This window comes from Babylonia areolata, chromosome 22 (assembly GCF_041734735.1).
Source record: "Babylonia areolata isolate BAREFJ2019XMU chromosome 22, ASM4173473v1, whole genome shotgun sequence".
In the NCBI taxonomy this organism is placed as follows: domain Eukaryota; kingdom Metazoa; phylum Mollusca; class Gastropoda; order Neogastropoda; family Buccinidae; genus Babylonia; species Babylonia areolata.
Genome location: NC_134897.1, coordinates 15,542,033 through 15,564,830, shown reverse-complemented (window position 1 = coordinate 15,564,830; position 22,798 = coordinate 15,542,033). Strand labels below are relative to the sequence as shown.

At 41.0% G+C, this 22,798-nt stretch overlaps 2 protein-coding genes across 3 annotated transcripts in view; one reads left to right on the top strand and one right to left on the bottom strand.

Moving 5' to 3' along the window:
- Nucleotides 1-658: 658 nt before the first annotated feature.
- Nucleotides 659-13,160, bottom strand: LOC143297306 (FAST kinase domain-containing protein 5, mitochondrial-like). 2 transcript variants are annotated; one of them, XM_076609584.1, is made up of 8 exons: nt 13,057-13,160; nt 11,285-11,574; nt 9,379-10,350; nt 8,457-8,554; nt 6,770-6,932; nt 3,228-3,423; nt 1,192-1,309; nt 659-797 (listed from the first exon to the last, which is right to left on the bottom strand). In XM_076609584.1, the coding sequence occupies exons 2-8, from the start codon at nt 11,571-11,573 to the stop codon at nt 687-689; spliced, it is 1,947 nt and encodes a 648-aa protein (XP_076465699.1). In that variant the 5' UTR covers nt 11,574; nt 13,057-13,160; the 3' UTR covers nt 659-686. The 2 variants fall into 2 exon arrangements, with proteins under 2 accessions (XP_076465699.1, XP_076465698.1); XM_076609583.1 differs by having other exon boundaries at nt 13,010-13,141.
- A 28-nt stretch (nt 13,161-13,188) lies between these two features.
- Nucleotides 13,189-22,798, top strand: part of LOC143297197 (coatomer subunit epsilon-like) — a 10,394-nt gene continuing 784 nt past the window's right edge. Inside the window, exons 1-10 of the mRNA XM_076609403.1 lie at nt 13,189-13,319; nt 13,963-14,126; nt 15,587-15,689; nt 16,158-16,207; nt 17,242-17,295; nt 19,136-19,217; nt 19,660-19,815; nt 20,439-20,507; nt 21,519-21,593; nt 22,465-22,798. The exon at nt 22,465-22,798 is cut by the window's right edge and continues 784 nt beyond it. Coding sequence (XP_076465518.1) covers nt 13,224-13,319; nt 13,963-14,126; nt 15,587-15,689; nt 16,158-16,207; nt 17,242-17,295; nt 19,136-19,217; nt 19,660-19,815; nt 20,439-20,507; nt 21,519-21,593; nt 22,465-22,518 — 903 coding nt within the window. The 5' untranslated portion in view covers nt 13,189-13,223 and the 3' untranslated portion in view covers nt 22,519-22,798. The remainder of the gene's footprint in view (nt 13,320-13,962; nt 14,127-15,586; nt 15,690-16,157; nt 16,208-17,241; nt 17,296-19,135; nt 19,218-19,659; nt 19,816-20,438; nt 20,508-21,518; nt 21,594-22,464) is intronic.

Sequence of the window (22,798 nt, the reverse complement as noted above, 5' to 3'; positions counted from 1 at the left end):
AAAAAGTTCCAAAATATCAAAGCAAAAAGTAATTTGCACACACACACACAAAATGCTGATGACAGTTTAAACTGAAGTAATATGCAGTACTGGTGCTTGCTGTGAGATCTGAAAATCTTCACATGTTTTTCACTGATTTGTCACAGATTTATGACTGCAGTTTTATCTCTACCAGTTATATTTATGTTGACTTAGTTTAGTGTAGGCATGTGCAGTCTTTGCAGTGTGTGAATTTGTATGAATAGGTATTTGTGTGTATGAATGTGTGTGTATTTGTATGTATAAATGTGTGTGTTTGTATTTATGAATATGTGTGTGTAGTGTGTGTATTTGTATGTATTACTGTGTGTGTGCATGTGACTGCTTGTATACAAGTGTATGCTGCTATTGATATGATCGGTTATGTTTTTATACACTAAATTTTGTTTCTGTCAAAGATGAAAATGAATTAAAGTTTATGAAGTACACAGCTGGTGATGAGACGTTGGGTGCACGTGGAAATAAGATGCACTGAGAACTGAACAGGTGGATACAACTGGATACCACAGAAGTATCGATACTAGACTTTTAGCATTATGTCAGTAGTTCATACCAGTAATCTACAAATTCTTTCAACAAATGTCAAGTCCCCATACACACACACACAGATGCACACACACACACACACCCTGTGTAGACAAATCAGGTCATGACAGACAGATGCTGGCCTGAAGGGCTGACGACAACACAGCAGAGAGGTGGCGACATCTGTCTTTATGGGAAGACAACTCCAGCCATTGGGCATCATCAGGAAGTATCTGGAAACAGGAAAAACAAAACTGAGGGAGTGGATGAGAAGATAGGGGTTTTTTTTTTTAGTTTGTTTTTCAACTTTCACTTTGTAAATAACAAGGATTGGAACGTTTTATGAATAAGCAAAAGCTTCACCTTAAACAGATCGACAGTAAGGTTTATGTGAACAAGTGACATAGATGTGAACAATCTCACGGATCAGTAAGGCTTGCTGATGCAAATTTTGGCTCATGTGTCAGTCAACTGAGCCTGTGCAATCACCTGTCGTAGCTGTTCTTGTCCGTCCGTCTGAATATGCAGTAGTAGTGGTCTTCAATTTTATGTCTGTCAACTGTAAGCGTGATTACACACACACACACACACAAACACACAAAAGGAATAGGCAAACGATCCACTTACCTGTATGACAGTGTAATCGGCTTTACTCAACTGCCGTGTCATGGTGTGAAGGTGGCCCAGTGGACGCTGCTGATCATTGAGGGCGAACTGACTGCTGCTGGTCACCACCACTGCTAACCTGAAAGCACATGTTGTTCGTTCAAATGTCAGGACTCAAGACTGGTGTATTGTCTGTACACATGTACAGAAACTCACTGTGAAACCCCCTCCCCACACCCCCCAAACATCTCAGAATATATTTCATTCATTTACAGAATATTTTCTACCAATGTACAAAGCTGGCCGCACCATGAAAATGGCTGTTGTCTATATCCTGTTTCAGATACATAATTATAGTTTCCTCCCTAAAAATTGAACACTTTAAACAAACCTGGGTATATTTTACTAATCGAAATTATTTTTTAAGCATGTGCAAAGCCGATGTAACATGAAAACATCTGTTAATTGTAACCTATTATAGATGCATACAGTTTTCTCTTTAACTCATTCTGGACGATGGAATGCTATAGCATTCCTGACGTAAGGTAGTGTTCCGGACGATTGAACACTATAGCGGTTTTGACAATTGAAAATTTGTCCACGTTTTCCTCATGGGGTAGCATAAAAATTGCAGTTACACAGGGCATTGTGAACGTATCAAGGGTCGAATGGAAAGTTTCTTTGTGAGGTTTCCGAGACTATACACTTGCTGGCCACCCGTTGACCTTAGTACCCCACATGACAAGCTAATCTGCATATGTATCAAAAATGGCGTCGCAGGCGATACAAGTGGAAATTTTTGGAGCAAACTAGATCACGACAGCGGTTTTTTTACTGCTGATGATGTGATTGAAATGCTTCAAAGTGAAGGTTTTGACATCGACGAGGATGATGAAGATGTTGAATAAAGTATCTGCAGTGAAGAAAGCTACCAGCAAGAAAGTTCTGACAGTGATTCAGCTTCTGAGGGCTGTGAAGAGAGGGAGGGGGGTAAGCGTACACATGACGTTAGAAGAGGGGTCAGTGGGTCAAGTACAGGGAGTTTTATTCAGTCACTTTGTGTTTTGTATTTTTTATGATTTTTTTTCCCCTAACTCTAACAAATAGGTCGTCTGCAGGGGAAAGCAAGGGAGAAAACTATTCGTCCAGAGTGAGTTAAACCAGAAAAAAAAGAAAAGAGACTTGGACACATTTCATTCAATTGCAGACCATTTTCAAACCCTTTTCAACATAAGATGAAATATTACTTTCCTTCCAAAAATATGCAACAAATATACTAAAGTCACAAGATTTGTGTGTGTGTGTGTGTGTGTGTGTGAAGTCGAAATGATCTTTATTGAGGGTAAAAGAATAAGCTTACACAGCTTTTTTACATCCTGCCTCATAAAAAAAGAGAAGAAAATTAATTTTTAAAAAATTAAAAAAGGAAGAAATGGGGGAAGTGGAGGTCTGGAAAGGATAATATGGAAATAAACAATTACAAGAACACACAAAAATTCTGCTGAAAACAAAAACAACAACAGAAATAATACAAGCGTAAATAGCAATAAATTTACATATGATACTGACACAATTACAACATGCAGTGCGACATTCTTACATCATTGACTTAATTCAGGAAGCAAAGAGAGAGAGAAAAAACGAGAGAGAAAGATTATATATATATATATATATATATATATATATATATATACATACACACATACATACATATATATATACACACATACATACACACACACACACACGTGTGTGTGTGTGTGTGTGTGTGTGTGAGAGAGAGAGACAGAGAGAGAGAGAGAGAGAGAAAGAGTGTGTGTGTGTGCGTGTTTGTGCATGTATCTGTGTGTGTGTGCGTGTTTGTGCATGTATCTGTGTATGTGTGCCTGTGCATGAAAATCTTTAAGTCCACAACTAAGACAAATATGCCTGACTCTGAAAATGAACTTGTGTAAAATACAAACCCAACACTGCAGCAAACATTCAACATGTGTGCATACAATCATGCACATCAACTGCATATAATAAGCATGCAAACATAAATACACCAACTTTACCTTGTGCACTTTGGAAGAAGACATTCAGGTTTTGAGGTTTTCAATGAATTTCTGGTGAGGGCTGAGAAGATGTCACCTGAAATTGCTTTCTGGGTGAAAGTATCTGCTGTCTGGTCTGATGAGAACATCTGGGGGTTTGAAGCTGGTGAGGAGACCTCCACAAAACCATGCTCCTCAGAGTGGCAGAGTTCTATCACTGTGTAGAAAAAAAAAGCAAATAAATGTTTGTCAACAGCTTCTGTTGGAGATGGCAGTGGGGGAATAATGTGTGTGTGTTTGCATGCATGCATGTGTGTGTGTGTGTGTGTGTGTGTGTGTGTGTGTGTGTACATGTCTATGAACATGCTTGTGTGTGTGTATGTGTGTGCATGCAAGCATTTGTGTTTGTGTGTGTGGATGTGTGAGTGTGTGTGTGTGTGTGCACAAGAAGTCTTCAAAAAATACTTTCAAAGCTTGGTATTTAATGCCCCAGTACAAGTTTAACACACACTTCCTTCTAATGATTATGCATCTATAGATTCCACTTCATCAAATTAAACTCATCAAAATAATTGTGTACACAGATGGACACCTCATACATGTGGCTTCTCTACACACCCACACATACACATACCACACACACCCAACACCCACCATACTCGCACACATACACCCCCCCAACACACACCTGCAGTCCTGAAGTGAAGGAAAGGGAGTGCACACCTGACCATGTCTTTCCCAAGACTCATCATCAACCTCACCATGCAAAATTTGTACACACACACGCACACACACACACATGCACACACACACACCTGCAGTCCTGAAGTGAAGGAAGGGACATGCACACCTGACCCTGTCCTCCACAAGACACATCATCATCACCACCATACAAAATTTGTACACACACACGCATACCCCGCCCCCCCAGTCCCCCACCCTGCCCCCCCCCCTTTGCCACTCGCACACACACACATAACACAACACTCTGCCCATACACACACACACACACCTGCGGTCCTGAAGTGAAGAGAGAGGTGTGCACACCTGACCTTGTCCTCTCAAAGACACATCATCAACACCACCATACAACATGTGTACACACACACACATCCCCCCCCCCACACACACATTACACAACAGCCCCCCCCCCCCCCCCAAACCCCCCAGTACACACACACACCTGCAGTCCTGAAGTGAAGAGAGAGGTGTGCACACCTAATCATGTCCTCCCCAAGACAAATCATCAACATCACCATACAAAATTTGTATACATACACACATACCATTGGCTATTGGATACACATATTAGAGCTTCCTCAAAATTCACTTGTATACACAACATATAACTGCATGTATCGTCAAACAAATGAAAATGTTCAGTGGGTACTTTTCATAAGAAATGTATTAACTAGCACTGGATTAGATCATCAGATTAGAAAATCAGTTCACTTTTAGTGTTAAAAGATTAAAGCATGCTGTATCCAAGAAGCTTGAAAATGAATATATAAAATTTTGGAAACAGAAACATGACAGTTCATCTAAATTAGCATTTTACAAGAACGCTGTGACAAATTATAAAATTGAACCGTATTTAAAGAATACAGCAAATACTCAACACAGGAAAGCACTGACCATGTTACGAATCAGTGCCCATGACTTACAAATCGAACAGGGAAGATATAAAAATACACCGAAAGAACAAAGACTGTGTGATACTTGTAACAGTTTAGAAGATGAGATTCACCTTTTAGACAATTGTGTAAAGTACAATACTTACAGACACAGATTCCTCATCGATATATGTCGTCCAAATGCAAAGCCTAGTGAATTGATCCTTCTAACAGAAATACAGCCAAGGCTGGCGAAATTTGTTCATGAATGTTTCTCTTCTTAATATGCTCATGTTTATGTTTCATTGTGTCTTATAAACTTTAAGGTTTTATGATAATAAAAAGTATTCTATTCTATTCTATTCATACCCCCCCCCCACACACACACATTACACAACAGACCCCCCCCTCCCCTCATACACACACACACCTGCAGTCCTAAAGTGAAGAGAGAGGTGCGCACACCTAATCATGTCCTCCCCAAGACATATCATCAACATCACCATACAAAAGTTGTATACACACACACATACCCCCCCCCCCACACACACACATATTACACAACAGCCCCCCCCCCCACACACACACACACATTACACAACAGCGCCCCCCCAGCCCCCTTACACTCACACACCTGCAGTCCTAAAGTGAAGAGAGAGGTGTGCACACCTGAGCCTGTCCTCCCCAAGTCACATCATCATCATCGCCATACAAAATGTGTACACACACACATACCTCCCCCCTCCCCCCCATACACTCTCACACCCAAACACAGTCCTGAAGTGAAGGAAGAGCTGTGCACACCTGACCCTGTCCTCCCCAAGACACATCATCAACATCACCATATAAAAGTTGTACACACACACACATCCCCCCCACCCCACACACACATTACACAACAGACCCCCTCCCCTCCCCTCATACACACACACACCTACAGTCCTGAAGTGAAGAGAGAGGTGTGCACACCTGACTGTGTCCTCCCCAAGACACATCATCAACATCACCATATAAAAGTTGTACACACACACACCCACACACATTACACAACAGACCCCCTCCCCCTCCCCTCATACACACACACCTACAGTCCTGAAGTGAAGAGAGAGGTGTGCACACTTGACTGTGTCCTCCCCAAGACACATCATCAACATCACCATATAAAAGTTGTACACACACACACACACACATTACACAACAGACCCCCCCCCCCCTCCCCTCATACACACACACACCTACAGTCCTGAAGTGAAGAGAGAGATGTGCACACCTGACTGTGTCCTCGCCAAGACACATCATCAACATCACCATATAAAAGTTGTACACACACACACACATCCCCCCCCCCACACACACACATTACACAACAGACCCCCCCCCGTCCCCTCACACACACACACACACCTACAGTCCTGAAGTGAAGAGAGAGGTGTGCACACCTGACTGTGTCCTCCCCAAGACACATCATCAACATCACCATACAAAAGATGTATACATACACAAATACCCCCCCCCCCCAAACACACACACATTACACAACAGCCCCCCCTCAACCCCCCCATACACACACACACCTGCAGTCCTGAAGTGAAGAGAGAGGTGTGCACACCTGACCCTGTCCTCCTCCCCAAGACATCATCATCAACTTTGCCACACAAAAATGTGTACATACACTTTAAGGTTTTATGACAATAAAAAGTATTATATCCTATTCTATTCACATATACCCCTCTCCCCCCCCCCCCCCATCTCCCCCCTCACACATACACCCAAAGACACACACACCTGCAGTCCTGAAGTGAGGGAGGGGATGTGCACACCTGAGCCTGTCCTCCCCAAGATACATCATCATCATCGCCAAAATGAAAATGTGTATACACACACACACACATGATATAATACCCCCCCCAACACCCCCCCCCCCACACACACACACATACACTAACACACCTGCAGTCCTAAAGTGAAGGAAGGGGTGTGCACACCTGACCCTGTCCTCTCCAAGACTGCGCTGCAGACAGGACAGAACGGCCAGGAGACCCACCCGTGTCTGCATCTCCGTGTCCAGGTCACGGGACGCTGAGGGGTGCCTCCGCAACACCTCCACCTGGCTCTTGAGAGGTGAAGTGAACAGAAACGGTTTGTGACGTTTCCATCTGAATCTGAGAGATCTAAGTAAATGAATGATAATGATTTATGAAGAAAAAAAAAGGTTAGTAAAGTTTCCATCTAACTTAAAGCAAAATAAAAAGTGACACACAAAAATAAAAATAGACTAGTTTCAAAAGTTTATGTCTGACTATGAAATACAAAGAAAAAACAGAATTAGGAAATAATTCTATTGTAAAAGTACTGTGCCCCAAGCTTAGGCCTAGTTCACAACCCTCAATTTTAAAGTTCAAGGTAATACTGATGATAAAAACTGAATGCACTAATGAGAATGGATGACATCTCTCAGAACACAGTGTTTTTAAATGAAGTTCACTGAAAGGTATGTGAACAGAAGCAGCAATGACAAGGTCCTGACAGCCTAAATTCCTGAGTGTGAAGGGCCGCCACTCTACCAGAAAATAACCACCAAGAAATTCCACCCTTCATACAGATGTGCAATACACTGCTCCTGATAAACACAAAAGTACCAAGTTAAATGAAATCCAGTAAAGAATATTCAAGGAGTTCCAAAGGGGTGGGTGCATGCCACCATTACTATGTACATCTGTGGTTCCACAACCCACAAAATGTAGACACTGAAGTTTCACTTGTCAAAGGATATTCATGTGGCAATATGATCTCCTGGAGCCAGTTGCATTGCTCGGATGGAAGAGCCCTAGTATGGTCGTAACCCGCTACTAACTGTGTGTAGTATGGAACTGACCAATGGCGTAGTTTGGTCAACGTAGGCATTTAGTCATGTGTAACTGTCAAAAAGTTAGAACCAAGCAATGCAGCTGGCACCTGATCTCTCAATCAGACCAGTCATGCACAAACACGCACGTTTATCAGTGTTGATTTTACTACAAATGTTTGCCAGGGACAACTCTCTTGTTGCAGTGGGTTCTTTGACGTGCGCTAAGTACATGCTGCCCACAGGACCTTGGTTTATCATCTCATCCGAATGACTAGCACCTAGACCACCACTCAAGGTCTAGTGGAGAGGAAAAAAATTATAGACAGTGCAGGATTTGATCCCGCACCCTGAATTTCTCTGTTACCACTAAGCCACCAGGCACACCCATCAGCTCTCATGGATAACCATGACTCATTACCTTGGACGACGGGCGCAATAGCCGAGTGGTTAAAGCGTTGGACTGTCAATCTGAGGGTCCCGGGTTCGAATCACGGTGACGGCGCCTGGTGGGTAAAGGGTGGAGATTTTTATGATCTCCCAGGTCAACATATGTGCAGACCTGCTAGTGCCTGAACCCCCTTCGTGTGTATATGCAAGCAGAAGATCAAATACGCACGTTAAAGATCCTGTAATCCATGTCAGCGTTTGGTGGGTTATGAAACAAGAACATACCCAGCATGCACACCCCCGAAAACGGAGTATGGCTGCCTACATGGCGGGGTAAAAACGGTCATACACGTAAAAGCCCACTCGTGTGCATACGAGTGAACGCAGAAGAGAGAGGATTACCTTGGACATCAGATTTCCGGTGTAATCTGGGCATTCAGTCTTCACCGTTTCGTTGAGCAGCAGCAGCTGAAAGCTCTTCTCTCTGTCAGTGCCACTCGCTGCACACAAACAGATCAAATCTGTTGATAGATAAAACTTTGACAATGAAAAAGAGATTTTGGTTGAGATGGACATGATCTTGACCTCACACTCTGCTTGCCACATCATCATAAACAGGAGGACTGGAAAGGTATTATTCATAAACTACCACCCTTCTACCTTTGGTTTTAATACCATTCGTTGTCTCAGAAAAAAAAGCCAGTGTTGAAGTTTTCAATGGACACATACACACACATGCAGATACTGACACACAGATATTCACACATGCATATATGGACAACTGAGATAACGAGATCACACACACATATTAGTAAAAAAAAAAAAAACAACGGCAGAAAATTCTTCTTCGTTTGTGGGCTGCAACTCCCAGGTTCAGTCGTATGTACACGAGTGGGCTTTTATGTGTATGACTGCTTTCACCCCGCCATGTAGGCAGCCATACTCTGCTTTCGGGGGTGTGCATACTGGTTATGTTCTTGTTTCCATAACCCACCGAACGCTGACATGGATTACAGGATCTTTAACGTGCGTATTTGATCTTCTGCTTGCGTATACACACGATGGGGGTTTGCACATATGTTGACCTGGGAGATCGGAAAAATCTCCACCCTTTACCCACCAGTTGCCGTTACCGAGTTTTGTACATGGAACCCAATAACACTTTAACCACTCGGCTATTGCATCCGTCAGGCAGGAACAAAAGGAGTGAAATGACAAAGTAAAATCTTTCACACAGAATTCAATAAAACCTGAGACACTATTGATAACTGACAGTGAAAGAGCCCTTCCCATCCCCACAGCAGTACAAACTGATTTCACTCACCCAAAAGCCTGGTGGCCACATCATATGAAAAGCATCGGTGAAGAAGACCCTGGGGGAAAATACCCAGGTACACCAACCCCATCAGCATCTCTGCAATGGACTCTGGAAATTCTCGGTTGTCCTTGATGCTGGCCTCAAAGACCTCCACAAACCGATTGTACCTCTTCTCATAATTTTCTGGTCGGAACTGCAGCGTACCGCAAGCCCAAACAAACTTGGATATATCCTTGGTGCGGATGAACCTCTGTTTGCTCAAGAGTTTTTCCGCATGGCTGAACAGATGTTCAAAGAGGGCAGTGTGCTGTACAGGGATTGAAGCATAGGTAAACGCCATGTGCATGATTGGGTTGAGAGTTGTATACATTGATATCGACTTGCTGTCAATGAGATAGTCTGCCAGCTGTTCGTAGAAGCTAACCTTTATGTAACTGGCATGTCGGAAAGTTCTCACAAAGTCCAGCAGCAAAGGGAGCTCAAGAGAGCTCATGTCTGTGAGGAGCTTCTTTGCAAGTGCATCAAGGAGATCTTGGGAAGACAGTCTTGTATTTGCCCGGAAGAAGCCGACACAAATGACCCCCAAATCGTTGATATCAAACTCGTCAAGATTTCTCAGCAAGTAGTCTTCCACTTTGTGCAGAAGCATGCTGGGAGCACTGCCCTGAATGAAAACATAGAACAAGAGCCTGGTCACTTCACTGTCTGAGGGACACAGATCATCAAATCTTTCGTCCATGACACTCAGCATGTGGGACAAAAACTTGTGAAACTTGTGTTCTTGCAGATAAAACCCATGGCAAGCTTGCAGAGCTTCCTCCAGGGTCATCTTGAGCAGACGTTTTGTGAGCAGCTTTTCAATGTCTGTCAGCTGATCTGTTTTGTTGGCAGCATCTTTCGGGACACTGTAGATGGCGTGGATGAGATCCTCTGTTGGTGACACAGGCATGGTTAAAGACATGGACCCTTTGTCTGCCCCTGTGAAACAAAGGCACACACATGCTGGGAATGACTGGGAACAAACGATCACTGACAGCTAAAAGTCAATAAGGAAGGAAAGTGGGGCATGACAAATGCAGCTATACTTACACTACTTAACACATAAATCAGTATGTAAATGGATAGATAAAAAAGAAGAAAAAAAAAAAGAAAAACAAATAGTAGTAAGTAAGCAAATTTATTATATGAATTAAGAATACATTAATGAACTGTCTAAACAATACTTTTACATTACTATATTCCTGCTTTTTAAGCTGCAACCTTGAAATGCCCTCTGCACTCTCCAATGTCTTGGACTTACATTCTCTCTCTCTCTCTCTGTGGATGTAAAAAAGCATGTTACTTGCTTATCTATTACCTCGATAATAAAGATTTTGTCTTGTCTTGTCTTGTCTCTCTCTCACACACACAAGCACACACATATACAGACTCTTGTCAACACATATGCTAACTTCTATGCAGAAACCCTCTTGTTTCCCAAATAATATATCACTGTCATTTACAATTCAACCATAATTCTCTAATTAATTTAAAGGTTCTACACAGCCTGAGCAAACATATAAATTTTCAGCAGCACATGATTTAGCACACAGATGACTGTATAACAAAATCATTTCTGGTGCTGGCAATAACCCAAATTAAAACAATTCATTTTAACCCCTTTACTGCTGAACCATACTGACATGAGATCAGTGTGGCATGGATTTGAAATGCCAAAAAACTATTTCTCATGTAAGTTGGTGTCACTGATTTTGATGAACAAGGTATTGCAATCCCAAGAGGATGAAGTCCAATTAAAGAATAGTGACCAGCATCTTGATCTGTAACCTCAGTCTTATCTTATTTAACCAACGGCCGTTTACTGACGAGCATACTCATCAGCAGCAGTCAAGGGGTTAAATAAATGACATACCTAGCACAGCAAACTTCTCTTTATGTCTCCTCATTAATGACAGCAACAGTTTGTCAGACACAGGGCGTATAGGGTCACTCAGTCTTGGTACAGGTCTTCTGCTTCCCTGGCTCGGTTGAACATTTAACTGGCGGCGACGTTTTGCTGGCTGTTTAACAGAGGTGAACTGACAGCTAGGAACTGTTGCTGCCAAAGGAGCTCCAAAACTTTGGAACAGTTTGCATTCTGAACAGGCCGGCAGAAAGGCTCGTGTGTTGTGAAATAGACCGCGCTGAACAAGTCGCATCATCCTGAAAAAAGAAGATGAGTTTTGTAAGTCCAGCAATTAGATTTGGAGAGCTGAACAAGCAAGTCACTCCCACCCCTTTCCCTACATGTACACTGGAGTTCATTTGCAAACAAACACACACAACACATACGTGTGTGTGTGTGTGTGTGTGTGTGTGTGTGTGTGTGTGTGTTCGTGTGCATATATGCTTCATCTCTTGTCTGTATGTTTGTGAGTGTGTGTATGCATGTGTGCGAGCATATGTATGTGTGGTGTGTGTGTTTGTGTGTGCGTGTGTTTGTGTGTGTGTGCACGCACACATGTGTGTGCGTGTGTATGTACATGTGTGTGTGTGTGTTCGTGTGTGTACGTGTGTGTGTGTGTGTACGTGCGCGCGTGTGTGTATGTGAATGCATGCTGGCATGCATGCAAGCAGAATGAAACTGGAATGCAAAACCACAAACAAATCTTTGACCACTAACATATGATTTTACAAATGGGTACTTTTGGGAACTGGAAAAATGCTTTTCATGAGCCTCTGTTCTGTAGAAAACTACAAACAAATTGATAATTGGTCATGCACACAAAAACTTTTTTCAAACATAATCTTTTTTTCATCATCATCAAATAAAATTCAGCAGTTTGTCCATGAACATATCAGGTTAAACCTTTAAACAATACATGTATGACCATAACCATGTGGATGTACTTTTAATGGTTTGCAATGATCTTAAACCTCTAAACAATACATGTATGTATGGCTATAAACATGTGGATGTACTTTTAATGGTTTGCAATGATCTTTAAATATTTACTCAAACCTTTTTACTGATCATTGATAGTGTTGACACAATGATGCCAGAAAAGACAGGGCTGGTGTATTCTTTCTTATTTTTAATCAGTAAGAACAAGGGTAGGCATGTTTAAATGAGCATCCCATAAACATCTTTAAACAATCAAGAAAGGAAGTGGGGTAAGGGTGGGTGGGTTGGAGCATCAATATTCAGGTCTGACATAATTTCAGAGAACAGTGCACAGAAAAATGATGGAAAAATGTTGAAGATGGAAACAAGATGTGAGCATTCCACCTTCATGCCGTTCCCTCGACCCGCTTTCCTTCCCAGCTATCCAAACACAAGAACACCCACCCGTGCGCCAAAAGCAAGCATCGAAATGTATCTGTTTCGATTCTGTAATGGACTGGGTTGGGTTGCAAACCCCCATGCGGTGGTGGTCGGGGAGTGGGGCGAGGTGGGAGCGTAAAGCAAGTACTGCATGTGGTAACTACCCCCACTACCTCCAGCCCACCCCCCTTTTTTAAAAAACCTTTTATTATTATTATTATTATTTTTTTTATTGAATCGTCATCATCTAGTCGTTGCTGCCAAATGCCCCGGAACAACCAGACAGACAGAGAGTACTGAAATCGGTTTCTTATATAACATTCCAACACACACCTAATGTACAACTTTTTCACCAAAGAACATGACCGAGTTTCACAGACTTTTATGATATTATTTTGTAGCGACAAGGCTCGACGGTGAACAGGCATAGGACGAGACTTCAAGCACCTCAGTCTAATTTCAAGTAGATTCACCTCCCTTTGCCGGTCTCCGGAAGTTAATATGTTCTTCCACGTTGGCTACGCATGCGTTATTGACATCAACCAAGATGGCCAGCCAAGACGTGGACGAACTGTTTGATATTCGCACTGCTTTGCTGATCGGAAACTATCAGCACTGCATTAACGAAGCTCAGAAACTTCATGTAAGTAACCACACTATTAAAGCTATCAAAAGCATACAGTCCCTATTTGAGCCGATTTTCAACTCCCAGATGTTAACCAAAGACATTGGTGTTTAGCAGTAGACAGATTCAAGATTGGTCTTCTGCTACACGTATAGGGTACTAATTGAGTAACTATATGACTACGTTATTTCTCCTTCTTTCCGCAGGAGAGCCCACAGCTACTGTTTAAGATTCTGCTGCACTTGTGGGTAGGGGTAGTATTTGGGTTGAAAACTAGATGCAGAGAATGTAGAGGACAGTGTGAGAAAAATTCCGGAAGGTAGGTGCATGATATCAAGTATCAGTATCACAGGCCGACATAGTTGAAAATAACAAATAACCCATATCACGTCGTGGAGACAGGAGGCAGCATGGATTGAAATTAGGAATGAATGTTGCAGTGGCGGTTGTCTGCAAGCTACTGTCATCTGTGGAGAGAGCCAACGCCCATTCTTACTTTGTGTAAGGACAGGCTCACCACAAATTGAGGTGTCATTTGTGCCTCGTGCCTTGGGGAATCAGTTTAATGCCTTGGGAAGGAAGCTGATGGAAGGTCAAGACTTGTTTGGCACTGCTTGAAAGGCCATGCATATATTCTATATTTCATTTTCTATCTTTCCAGGTGAGCAACCCAGAAACAAAAATCTTGCGAGATGTGATCATGTACCGTGCGTACATTGCACAGCGCAAGTACGGTGTTGTTCTGGATGAGATTCGCTCTTCTCATGCAGATGAACTACAAGCTGTGCGCATGTTTGCCGACTACCTTGCCAATGATTCTAAAAGGTGAGTTATAATGAAAGGTATTGGAGGAGTTTCTCTCCTCACCAGTCTCCTGCTTAGATTTTATTCTGAAACAGTCAAGTAGTAAATCCTCTTGTTAATCCTGTTAATTCCATTATCAGAAGAAAATTTCATTTCCTCTTTGCTTTCTTATCCATTCCAGTCATGCTGTTAGTCCATCAGTGCAATAGTCCTTTGCATCAGCTGTCCACTCATCCATTGATTTGATCAGAATTATCATTCACTGACTGTTTTATTTAAAGTTTAAACACACCACATGTATAGTCAGTGTAACAGCAAAATGTCAAGTATTGTCAAATATGTGTTTCTCTAGTTTAACCCCAAGGCTGCCTATATGACGAGATAACTCGTCATGGCAAGCATGTATGCTTCGCTGCCGCAATGATGAGATAACTCGTCATCGAAATATTCTGATTTTTCCCTGCTTTGCATTCAGTTCGTTGACAAAAATGCCGGTAGCTTTAGCTTGGGGAATCTTTCTAGATTCTATTCATAGCTAGAAATACCATCAACGTCATGAGGCAGTTCTTTATTTGAACGTTTTGGATGGGTTACTGGCCACAGTGTTTACCTGGCTCCTCTCCTCGCTCGCTCAACAAAATGTTGGACTGACGCCGTGCTGAAGACATGCGATCATGGCAAACTAAATCAGCCAAGATTGCTTTCTTCAGCTGATGCTCAGAAAGAATTGAAGTGCAAATTCGAAGAAGACAGTGATGAACATTTATAGGACGATTTGATAGAAAATAAAGGGAGCAATCAAGAGAGTGGCCAAGATACGACTATCAGTGAGTGATGCCAGCTGAACAAACCTTAGCAGACGACAGAAAGTGACTGAATTATTAGCAGGACACTGTGTGAGCGATTTTCTTGACACTCAGCCAACACGGTCTGATGAAAACTGGATAAAGTGACCCTGTGAGAGGGGTGAAGAGGAGGGGGGGTGGAGACTGAGGGGGCGTGGCCTCTCATCCACATTATCACTTGGAGAAGTCACAGTGCATTGTGTATCTATCTCTTTGTAATTTTTTTTTTTTTATATTGTGGTTGTTCTAGTGTGATTTTCTGTGTGCAGATATCCATTTGTCCAAAAAATATATTTTAGTGCAAATTACCTGACTAATGTTTGTAATGAACAAGTTGAAAATGTGACAAAAAACAAAACACTGATTTCAAAACAGCAGCATGTCACTAAAGAATATATAAAATGGGAAGACGTCATGTGTTTTGTATTCTTTATTTATTTACCTTTCAGAAAATATATACTTTTATGAGTCTTTCTCCAATAACAAAGAGCACAGAATTAAAAAAAAAATTTATACCCGTTTTTTGTGGAAAAACCCTGGCAAATAGATTTCACTTCAATCTTATTTTCCTGGCAGCGAAAAGGTTAAAGAAAATTAAATCAGTTTGAACATCTATATGTCTTGTCTGTATACCAGAGATTCCATTGCGCGTGACCTGGACTCCAAGATGGCCGGCAGTGTGGATGTCAGCAACAGCACTTTTGTGCTGATGGCAGCTTCGGTTTACTGCCATGAACAAGTTTGTACCTGGTTTCAGTTTTTTTAAATGCAAAATAAATAATGAATATCATAAAGAGAAGGAAAAAGTATGGCAATTTGTGTGTGTATGTGTGTGTGTTTTTGGGGGTAGGGGGGGCAGTTGCTTGAATTATGGGTCGGTGTGTCAACATTTTGCTGTCAGTAAATATTTGAGTTAAAAGATAAAGACACTTCCCTTCTTACAACAAACAGAACTAAAAGAAGCATAAAAATTATGCTTACACACATGAACATACACACACTGACACAGACACACTCTCTCTTTTACATAATTGTGTAAAAATCAGTGCTAATTTGTCAAGCCTTGAATGCTTCCAGGATCAGATATTTTTGCTTTGCATGCCTTACTTTTTTTCAGACTGGTTTCATGTAGATTTTGGAAAGTATGAATTTTGGGCCTTCAGCATTTTTGCCCATGGGTTAATCCTGCCATCGTTGTTTTGTTCAGAATAATGATGCTGCCCTTAGAGTGCTTCACCAGTCTGACAACCTGGAGTGGTAAGTCTTTGATAGCTTTGTTGTTCTGTCAGTGTATATGAATATATTTTATCATGTAGCACTATCACAAACATATAAATATACAACAGACATTAAGCCTTTCACTTCCGAACATGGATATATCCTCATTTTAAGGGTAACTACATTATCAACTGTCCAGCTACTCATTTGAGTACACTTACTTCCTTGCAAATAGTGGCTACCTTAATGTGTTCAAAGCAATATCTCAGCAAATTTTGGCTTGATTTTGGTGCGTTTATGTGTGTGTGTGTGTGTGTGTGTGTTGTAAAGCAATAAGCTGATGAGCATGTCAACATGGCTGCCAGGAGAAGGTGGCTAGAATTTTGTTTGAGTTTCCACACAGTGTCTACAATAGCCACTTCGAAAAAGTGATAGAAAACGAAAGCAATGCTGTTCCTAATCTACTGAAGTGATTGTGGTTATCCTGATGATGATTACATGCTATAAGATACATCATCAGGAAGGTGGCAGGGTCGTGTTAGAAGTGGGTATAGAAAAGACCAAATATTTTAGCTTGAAACATTCATTTCGGGGTTTTCATTTTATGAAACCCTCCAGATGAAAGCTTCAAGCCAAAATATTGGTTACAGTGAGCTTTTGTGTTTTGATATTGTATGACAGTGATTGTGGATGTTTGGGTGTGAGGGTGTGTATGTGGGGTGTATGTGAATGTTTATGCATAGTGTTCATAGTTTTCTCCCAGTTGATATAAGCTAATAAGTGAGTTCTTTAAGTGTGAGACTGCTAATGAGTTTACAAGCATTTATTTCCATGATTATTTTGAATATTTAGTTTGACACTAGCTTGTAATCTGCGTTATTATGATTTAATGTGTAATCAAATTCATGAAATAAATAACACAAAAGTAGACTTGTTTGGTGTGTTTCTTATGAAACCTTTTACTGAATTAAAATGAACAGGTTTTAAATTGATTTTGTCCTTTTTTTCTCGAATATATTCCATAAATCGTACTTTGTATCATTGTAAAATGTGTCCGTGTGTTTTTGTTGCAGCATGGCTCTGATGGTAGAAATCCTTTTGAAAATGGACAGAGTTGACCTTGCCAAGTGAGTTAATGCATGAATATGTATGGGTTGTTTAATTTTTATCATTAGTATTATTATTATTATTTTTTAAGCTGGTTGATCATTGCTATGAGACTGGGTGTTTTCAGTCAAACTTTTTGACTTTAAGGCTAGGAGGTAACTTCATATTTGCTGATGTGTTTGTTGCGCGCAGTGAATTTGTTGTTATGCCATATTTTTTGTTTTGTTTTGTTTCTGTTTTGTATTTTTTTAATTTTCAGTTGCTCTCTACATTTCACTTTACATGATTAGTATGTGTATACTTCTTTTTTTTTTTTCCATTTAACACTGTGTTAATGTTTTACACAAACCCAAGATAGGTTTTCAAAGCCTGATCAGCACATTAGGTTTATGTAATGATAAGGCATCTGCCCACTGCCCCCTCTGCTCACTGAGAGTGGTGTGTATTGCAGGAAAGAGATAGCTGAGGTGTTAGAAAAATGATGAGAATGGTGTGTATTGCAGGAAAGAGATAGTTGAGGTGTTAGGAAGACGGGCGCAATAGCCGAGTGGTTAAAGAGTTGGACTTTCAGTCTGAGGGTCCCGGGTTCGAATCACAGTGACGACGCCTGGTGGGTAAAGGGTGGAGATTTTTACGATCTCCCAGGTCAACATATGTGCAGACCTGCTAGTGCCTGAACCCCCTTTGTGTGTATATGCAAGCAGAAGATCAAATACGCACGTTAAAGATCCTGTAATCCATGTCAGCATTCGGTGGGTTAAGGAAACAAGAACATACCCAGCATGCACATCCCCGAAAACGGAATATGGCTGCCTACATGACGGGGTAAACATGGTCATACACATAAAAGCCCACTCGTGTGCATACGAGTGAACGCAGAAGAAGAAAGAAGAAGAGGTGTTAGGAAAGTGATGAGAAAAGTGTGTATTGCAGGAAAGAGATAGTTGAGGCATTAGGAAGGTGATTAGAGTAGTGTGCATTGCAGGAAAGAGATAGTTGAGGTGTTAGGGATGTGATGAGAGTGGTGTGTGTTGCAGGAAAGAGATAGTTGGGGTGTTAGGGATGTGGTGAGAGTGGTGTGTATTGCAGGAAAGAGATAGTTGGGGTGTTAGGGATGTGGTGAGAGTGGTGTGTATTGCAGGAAAGAGATAGTTGGGGTGTTAGGGATGTGGTGAGAGTGGTGTGTATTGCAGGAAAGAGGTAGTTGGGGTGTTAGTGATGTGGTGAGAGTGGTGTGTATTGCAGGAAGTATGTAGTTGGGGTGTTAGGGATGTGATTAGAGTGGTGTGTATTGCAGGAAAGAGATAGTTGAGGTGCTAGGGATGTGATGAGAGTGGTGTGTATTGCAGGAAAGAGATAGTTGGAGTGTTAGTGATGTGGTGAGAGTGGTGTGTATTGCAGGAAAGAGATAGTTGGGGTGTTAGGGATGTGATGAGAGTGGTGTGTATTGCAGGAAAGAGATAGTTGAGGTGCTAGGGATGTGATGAGAGTGGTGTGTATTGCAGGAAAGAGATAGTTGGAGTGTTAGTGATGTGGTGAGAGTGGTGTGTATTGCAGAAAAGAGATAGTTGAGGTGTTAGGGATGTGATGAGAGTGGTGTGTATTGCAGGAAAGAGATAGTTGGAGTGTTAGTGATGTGGTGAGAGTGGTGTGTATTGCAGGAAAGAGATAGCTGAGGTGTTAGTGATGTGGTGAGAGTGCAGGAAAGAGGTAGTTGAGGTGTTAGGAAAGTGATGAGGAAAGTGATGTAAGGCAGGAAAGAGATAGTTGAGGTGTAAAGACTATGTTGAGAGTGGTTTGTATTGTAGGAAAGACATAGTTTGGGTGTTAGGAAAGTGATGAGAGCGGTGTGTATTGCAGGAAAGAGCTAAAAAGGATGCAGGACACAGACGAAGACAGCATTGTCACCCAGCTGGCTCAGGCATGGTTCAACCTCACTGTGGTATGTGGCGGCACATTTTGTCTCTTCCAGTTATGCTGAATGTGGTGTGCATCATCTGCATCAGTGTAGTCATTTTTTTTTAATCAGCCACGAAAGGCCATGTAGGCCTACTGTTCAGTCAGTATGTACAAGATTCTTCATAAAATACCTCCCGCCACCCTTTTTCTTATAATTGTAGGAAATATATGTACATAGTGAAAGGTGTTTATATAACAAGTTTCCGATGTCTTCAGCTACATTTAGAAAGGTGTAGTAAGGTATGAGGCAAAATATTTAAATTTTGTGGTGAGATAATTCTGAAGTGCTCGTAGTAGTTTCTTGCAGGTCTTTCGAATGTCATTTGAAAATATATATTTACTCGAATGTATGATGCATTGACTGATGATACCTCCTTTTCCATGAACCAGCCGACTGGTATCATTGCCTGCCTGCATTGTTTCAGGGTGGAGACAAGTTCCAGGATGCCTACTACATCTTTCAGGAGATGGCGGACAAGCATGCCAGCACCCCTCTCCTGTTGAATGGTCAGGCTGCATGCTACATGGCCCAGGGTCGCTTTGACGATGCCGAGTCTGTGCTACAGGAAGCTTTGGATAAGGTGTGTGCATTTGTGTCTCAGAGAGAAAAGGACACACACACACACACACACACACACATATATATATATATATATATATATATATATGTTCATATATTTCTTTGGTGTTTTTTTTTTCTCCAGTTTTTGTTGTTCTCTTTCAAGAATCTATCCCCGTGGAATGATTTTTATGGAGTGGTGCCAGCAAGTCCAGGATTTATCTTGTGTTTTCTTTATATATATATATTGACATCTTTGTGTCTGCATTTGTTTCTCAACTGAGAGAGATTGTAGAAATCATTTGACATTGTGTGTGGTGGTTTTGTCAGGTGTTTGAATGAAAATTGAGAATGTGGGCTTACTGAAGAAATTATGGTATTTTCTTTGACTTGTCTACTCCAATTGGTATAACTCCTTAATTGCTCAGAAATAAATCTGATGAATTATTTTGTTTCGTTTTTTGTTGTTGTAAACATTGGTCTGCTTTAGAATTTGGAGGGTTTTGTTGTTGTTTTCCCCCATATGTTTTATGGTTGCTGTTGGTAATAAGGTTTTACAGAAAGACAGTGACTTTTAAAGCTGTTACCGTAAATGATTATGGAATGCTGATAAGTTTGAAAACCATCTTTTTCCTAATGTAACAGGACAGCAACAACCCTGAGACACTGATCAACATGGTCGTCCTTTCACAACACATTGGCAAGTCACCTGAGGTGAGCACTCTCCTTCTTTCAAATTGTTATTCTGTGGGCTTCTGTTGCAACTCGGAAATTTTTTATCTTGATGTGTGTGTGTGTGTGTGTGTGTGTGTGTGTATTTATTTATTTATTTATTTATGTGTTACATGTATTTTTTTAAAGTGAAATGCTGATTGTTTAAAAAAAACAGGGAAGTCACTCTCACAGGTATTAAAACAATGATTTTGACTGCATCAGATTAAGTTAAAGAAATAAATAAGTAGGAAAAAAAAAGATTACCAGTACAGAGTGGTGATGCAGAAGTAATCTTCTTGCATAGAAGATGCGTTTTGCAAGGAAAGCACCTTGTTGCGACCGATAAACTGTTTTTATTTAACTTTGAACACAGTGATGCCAGCAAATCTGGTAAGGCCCTCTCTGTTGGCCTGTCAGCCACTAGAATACCCTCCACAACAAGTGTGAACAATTATCACGATTCATGTTCCTTCAATTCATCTGATCCCCCCCTCCCCCCTGTCTTTGTAGAAGTGTATATAAAAAAAAAGAGGAAAAAAAATGGAAGTGAGGGCTGGATTTTTTTCATCCATATAATTTGCAGTATTTTAATATATATATATATATATATATATATATATATATATATATATATATATATATATATATCTGTTTTGTATACATATATATATATATATATATGTTTTTTTGTGGGTTTTTTTATTTTTATTTTTTTTAATCTATTTTAAATTTTTTTTAGTAGATGATTATAGTGGTATATGTTTTTTTTCCCCAAATGTTTATTGAAGGGTTACTATATTTCTCTTTTTGAAAGTTTTTCTTTCCCCCTTATAGGATTTGTGGATGTGTAAAACTTTCAGCCACCTCTTGGGTCTTCCCCTTTCCTTTTGGGCTGAACTGCCTTGATTCAGATTCATTTTCTTAGGCCATGGTCGGTGGTATAAGGATTCTAAAACTTTACAGCACATGGATGGACTCTGATGTTGAAACTAGATGATGGTTGGTGTGCAGGTGAGCAACAGGTACGTGTCCCAGCTGAAGGATTCTCACAAGGCTCACCCCTTTGTCAAGGACTATTTGCAAAAGGTAAGTGGTTTGAGGGCAAATTTTATACCCAAGTGAAAAGATGTATACATGCACTTTTGGTATGTGATGATGGAGTCTCCCATCGGTCCGACGGATGAGTAGGCAGGCAGGCTTATCTGTCGGTGTGTGTCCTCATATGGGAGAAGAGGCCGATTCTGGATGCGCAGCACTTCCCACAGGTGTTGCAAGGGAAAACGTCTCCAGAAGTTGAGCCATGCTTCCTTCGCTCACGCTTCTCCTTAATGGCCAGCGTTCTCTTGTTTTCAAACGTCTTTATGCCACTAGAGCCTGGTTGCCTGACCAGCACAGGTGACTTTTTTTTAGTGAGGAGGAGTTGTGCTTTTGGTATATACATATTCCCTAAGTCTCTGGCTGTCTTGCCGTCTTGCTGTCTTACCATCTTGCTGTCTTTCGGTTTCATGGAGGTGTCATAACATGCTGACTGACATCTGACATCTGTGCTGCATCACCTCTGCTGTTAAAAAAAGAGTGGTGGGGTTTAGTGGGGGTTCAAATACCTGATCTTCGCATAGACCCAAAACATTGAACAGGCTTTGAGAGCCTACTCTAGGTTTGTGTAAAACAAAAACCAAAAAAGTGTATCATGTCAGATATGCATGTATTCACACACACAGAGACAGACAAATACTTTCTGGGTAATTTTGATTTAAATTTTTTTAAAATTCTGATTACAGCTTTTTTTTTTTTGCTTTTAATTTCTGACTGTCAATGACTTCTTTTTTTGTTTTTTTGTTTTTTTATAAAGATAACCCAACAGTTCTTCAGTGCCAGTGGACAATGTTTGCACATCTGAATCTGACACAAATATTCCATGTGTAATTGTGGTCTTTGTGTGTGTGTGTTGTTACAGGAGAGTGAGTTTGAGAGGATAGCGAGGAACTACGCACCGACAGTGAATGCATAATCAACATCATCATCGTCGTCACATGGAATTACTGACTGCATTCGTGGACACATGAAAGCTGTCCTTGCACCTTAGGAACACCTAGAAATGACTGCATTGTCTGGAAGGATGGAATTGTGCAGTTCAGCCATTTACATGCAGGAAGACATGTATGAAAAAAGTTTTTTTTTTTTTTTTTTTTTTAAATACTACAGTGGGTATATGCTGTTATTTCTGAAGCTATTATTCACATACATCACTTCTGCGTTTGTGGACGATAACTCCCATGTTCACTTGAAAA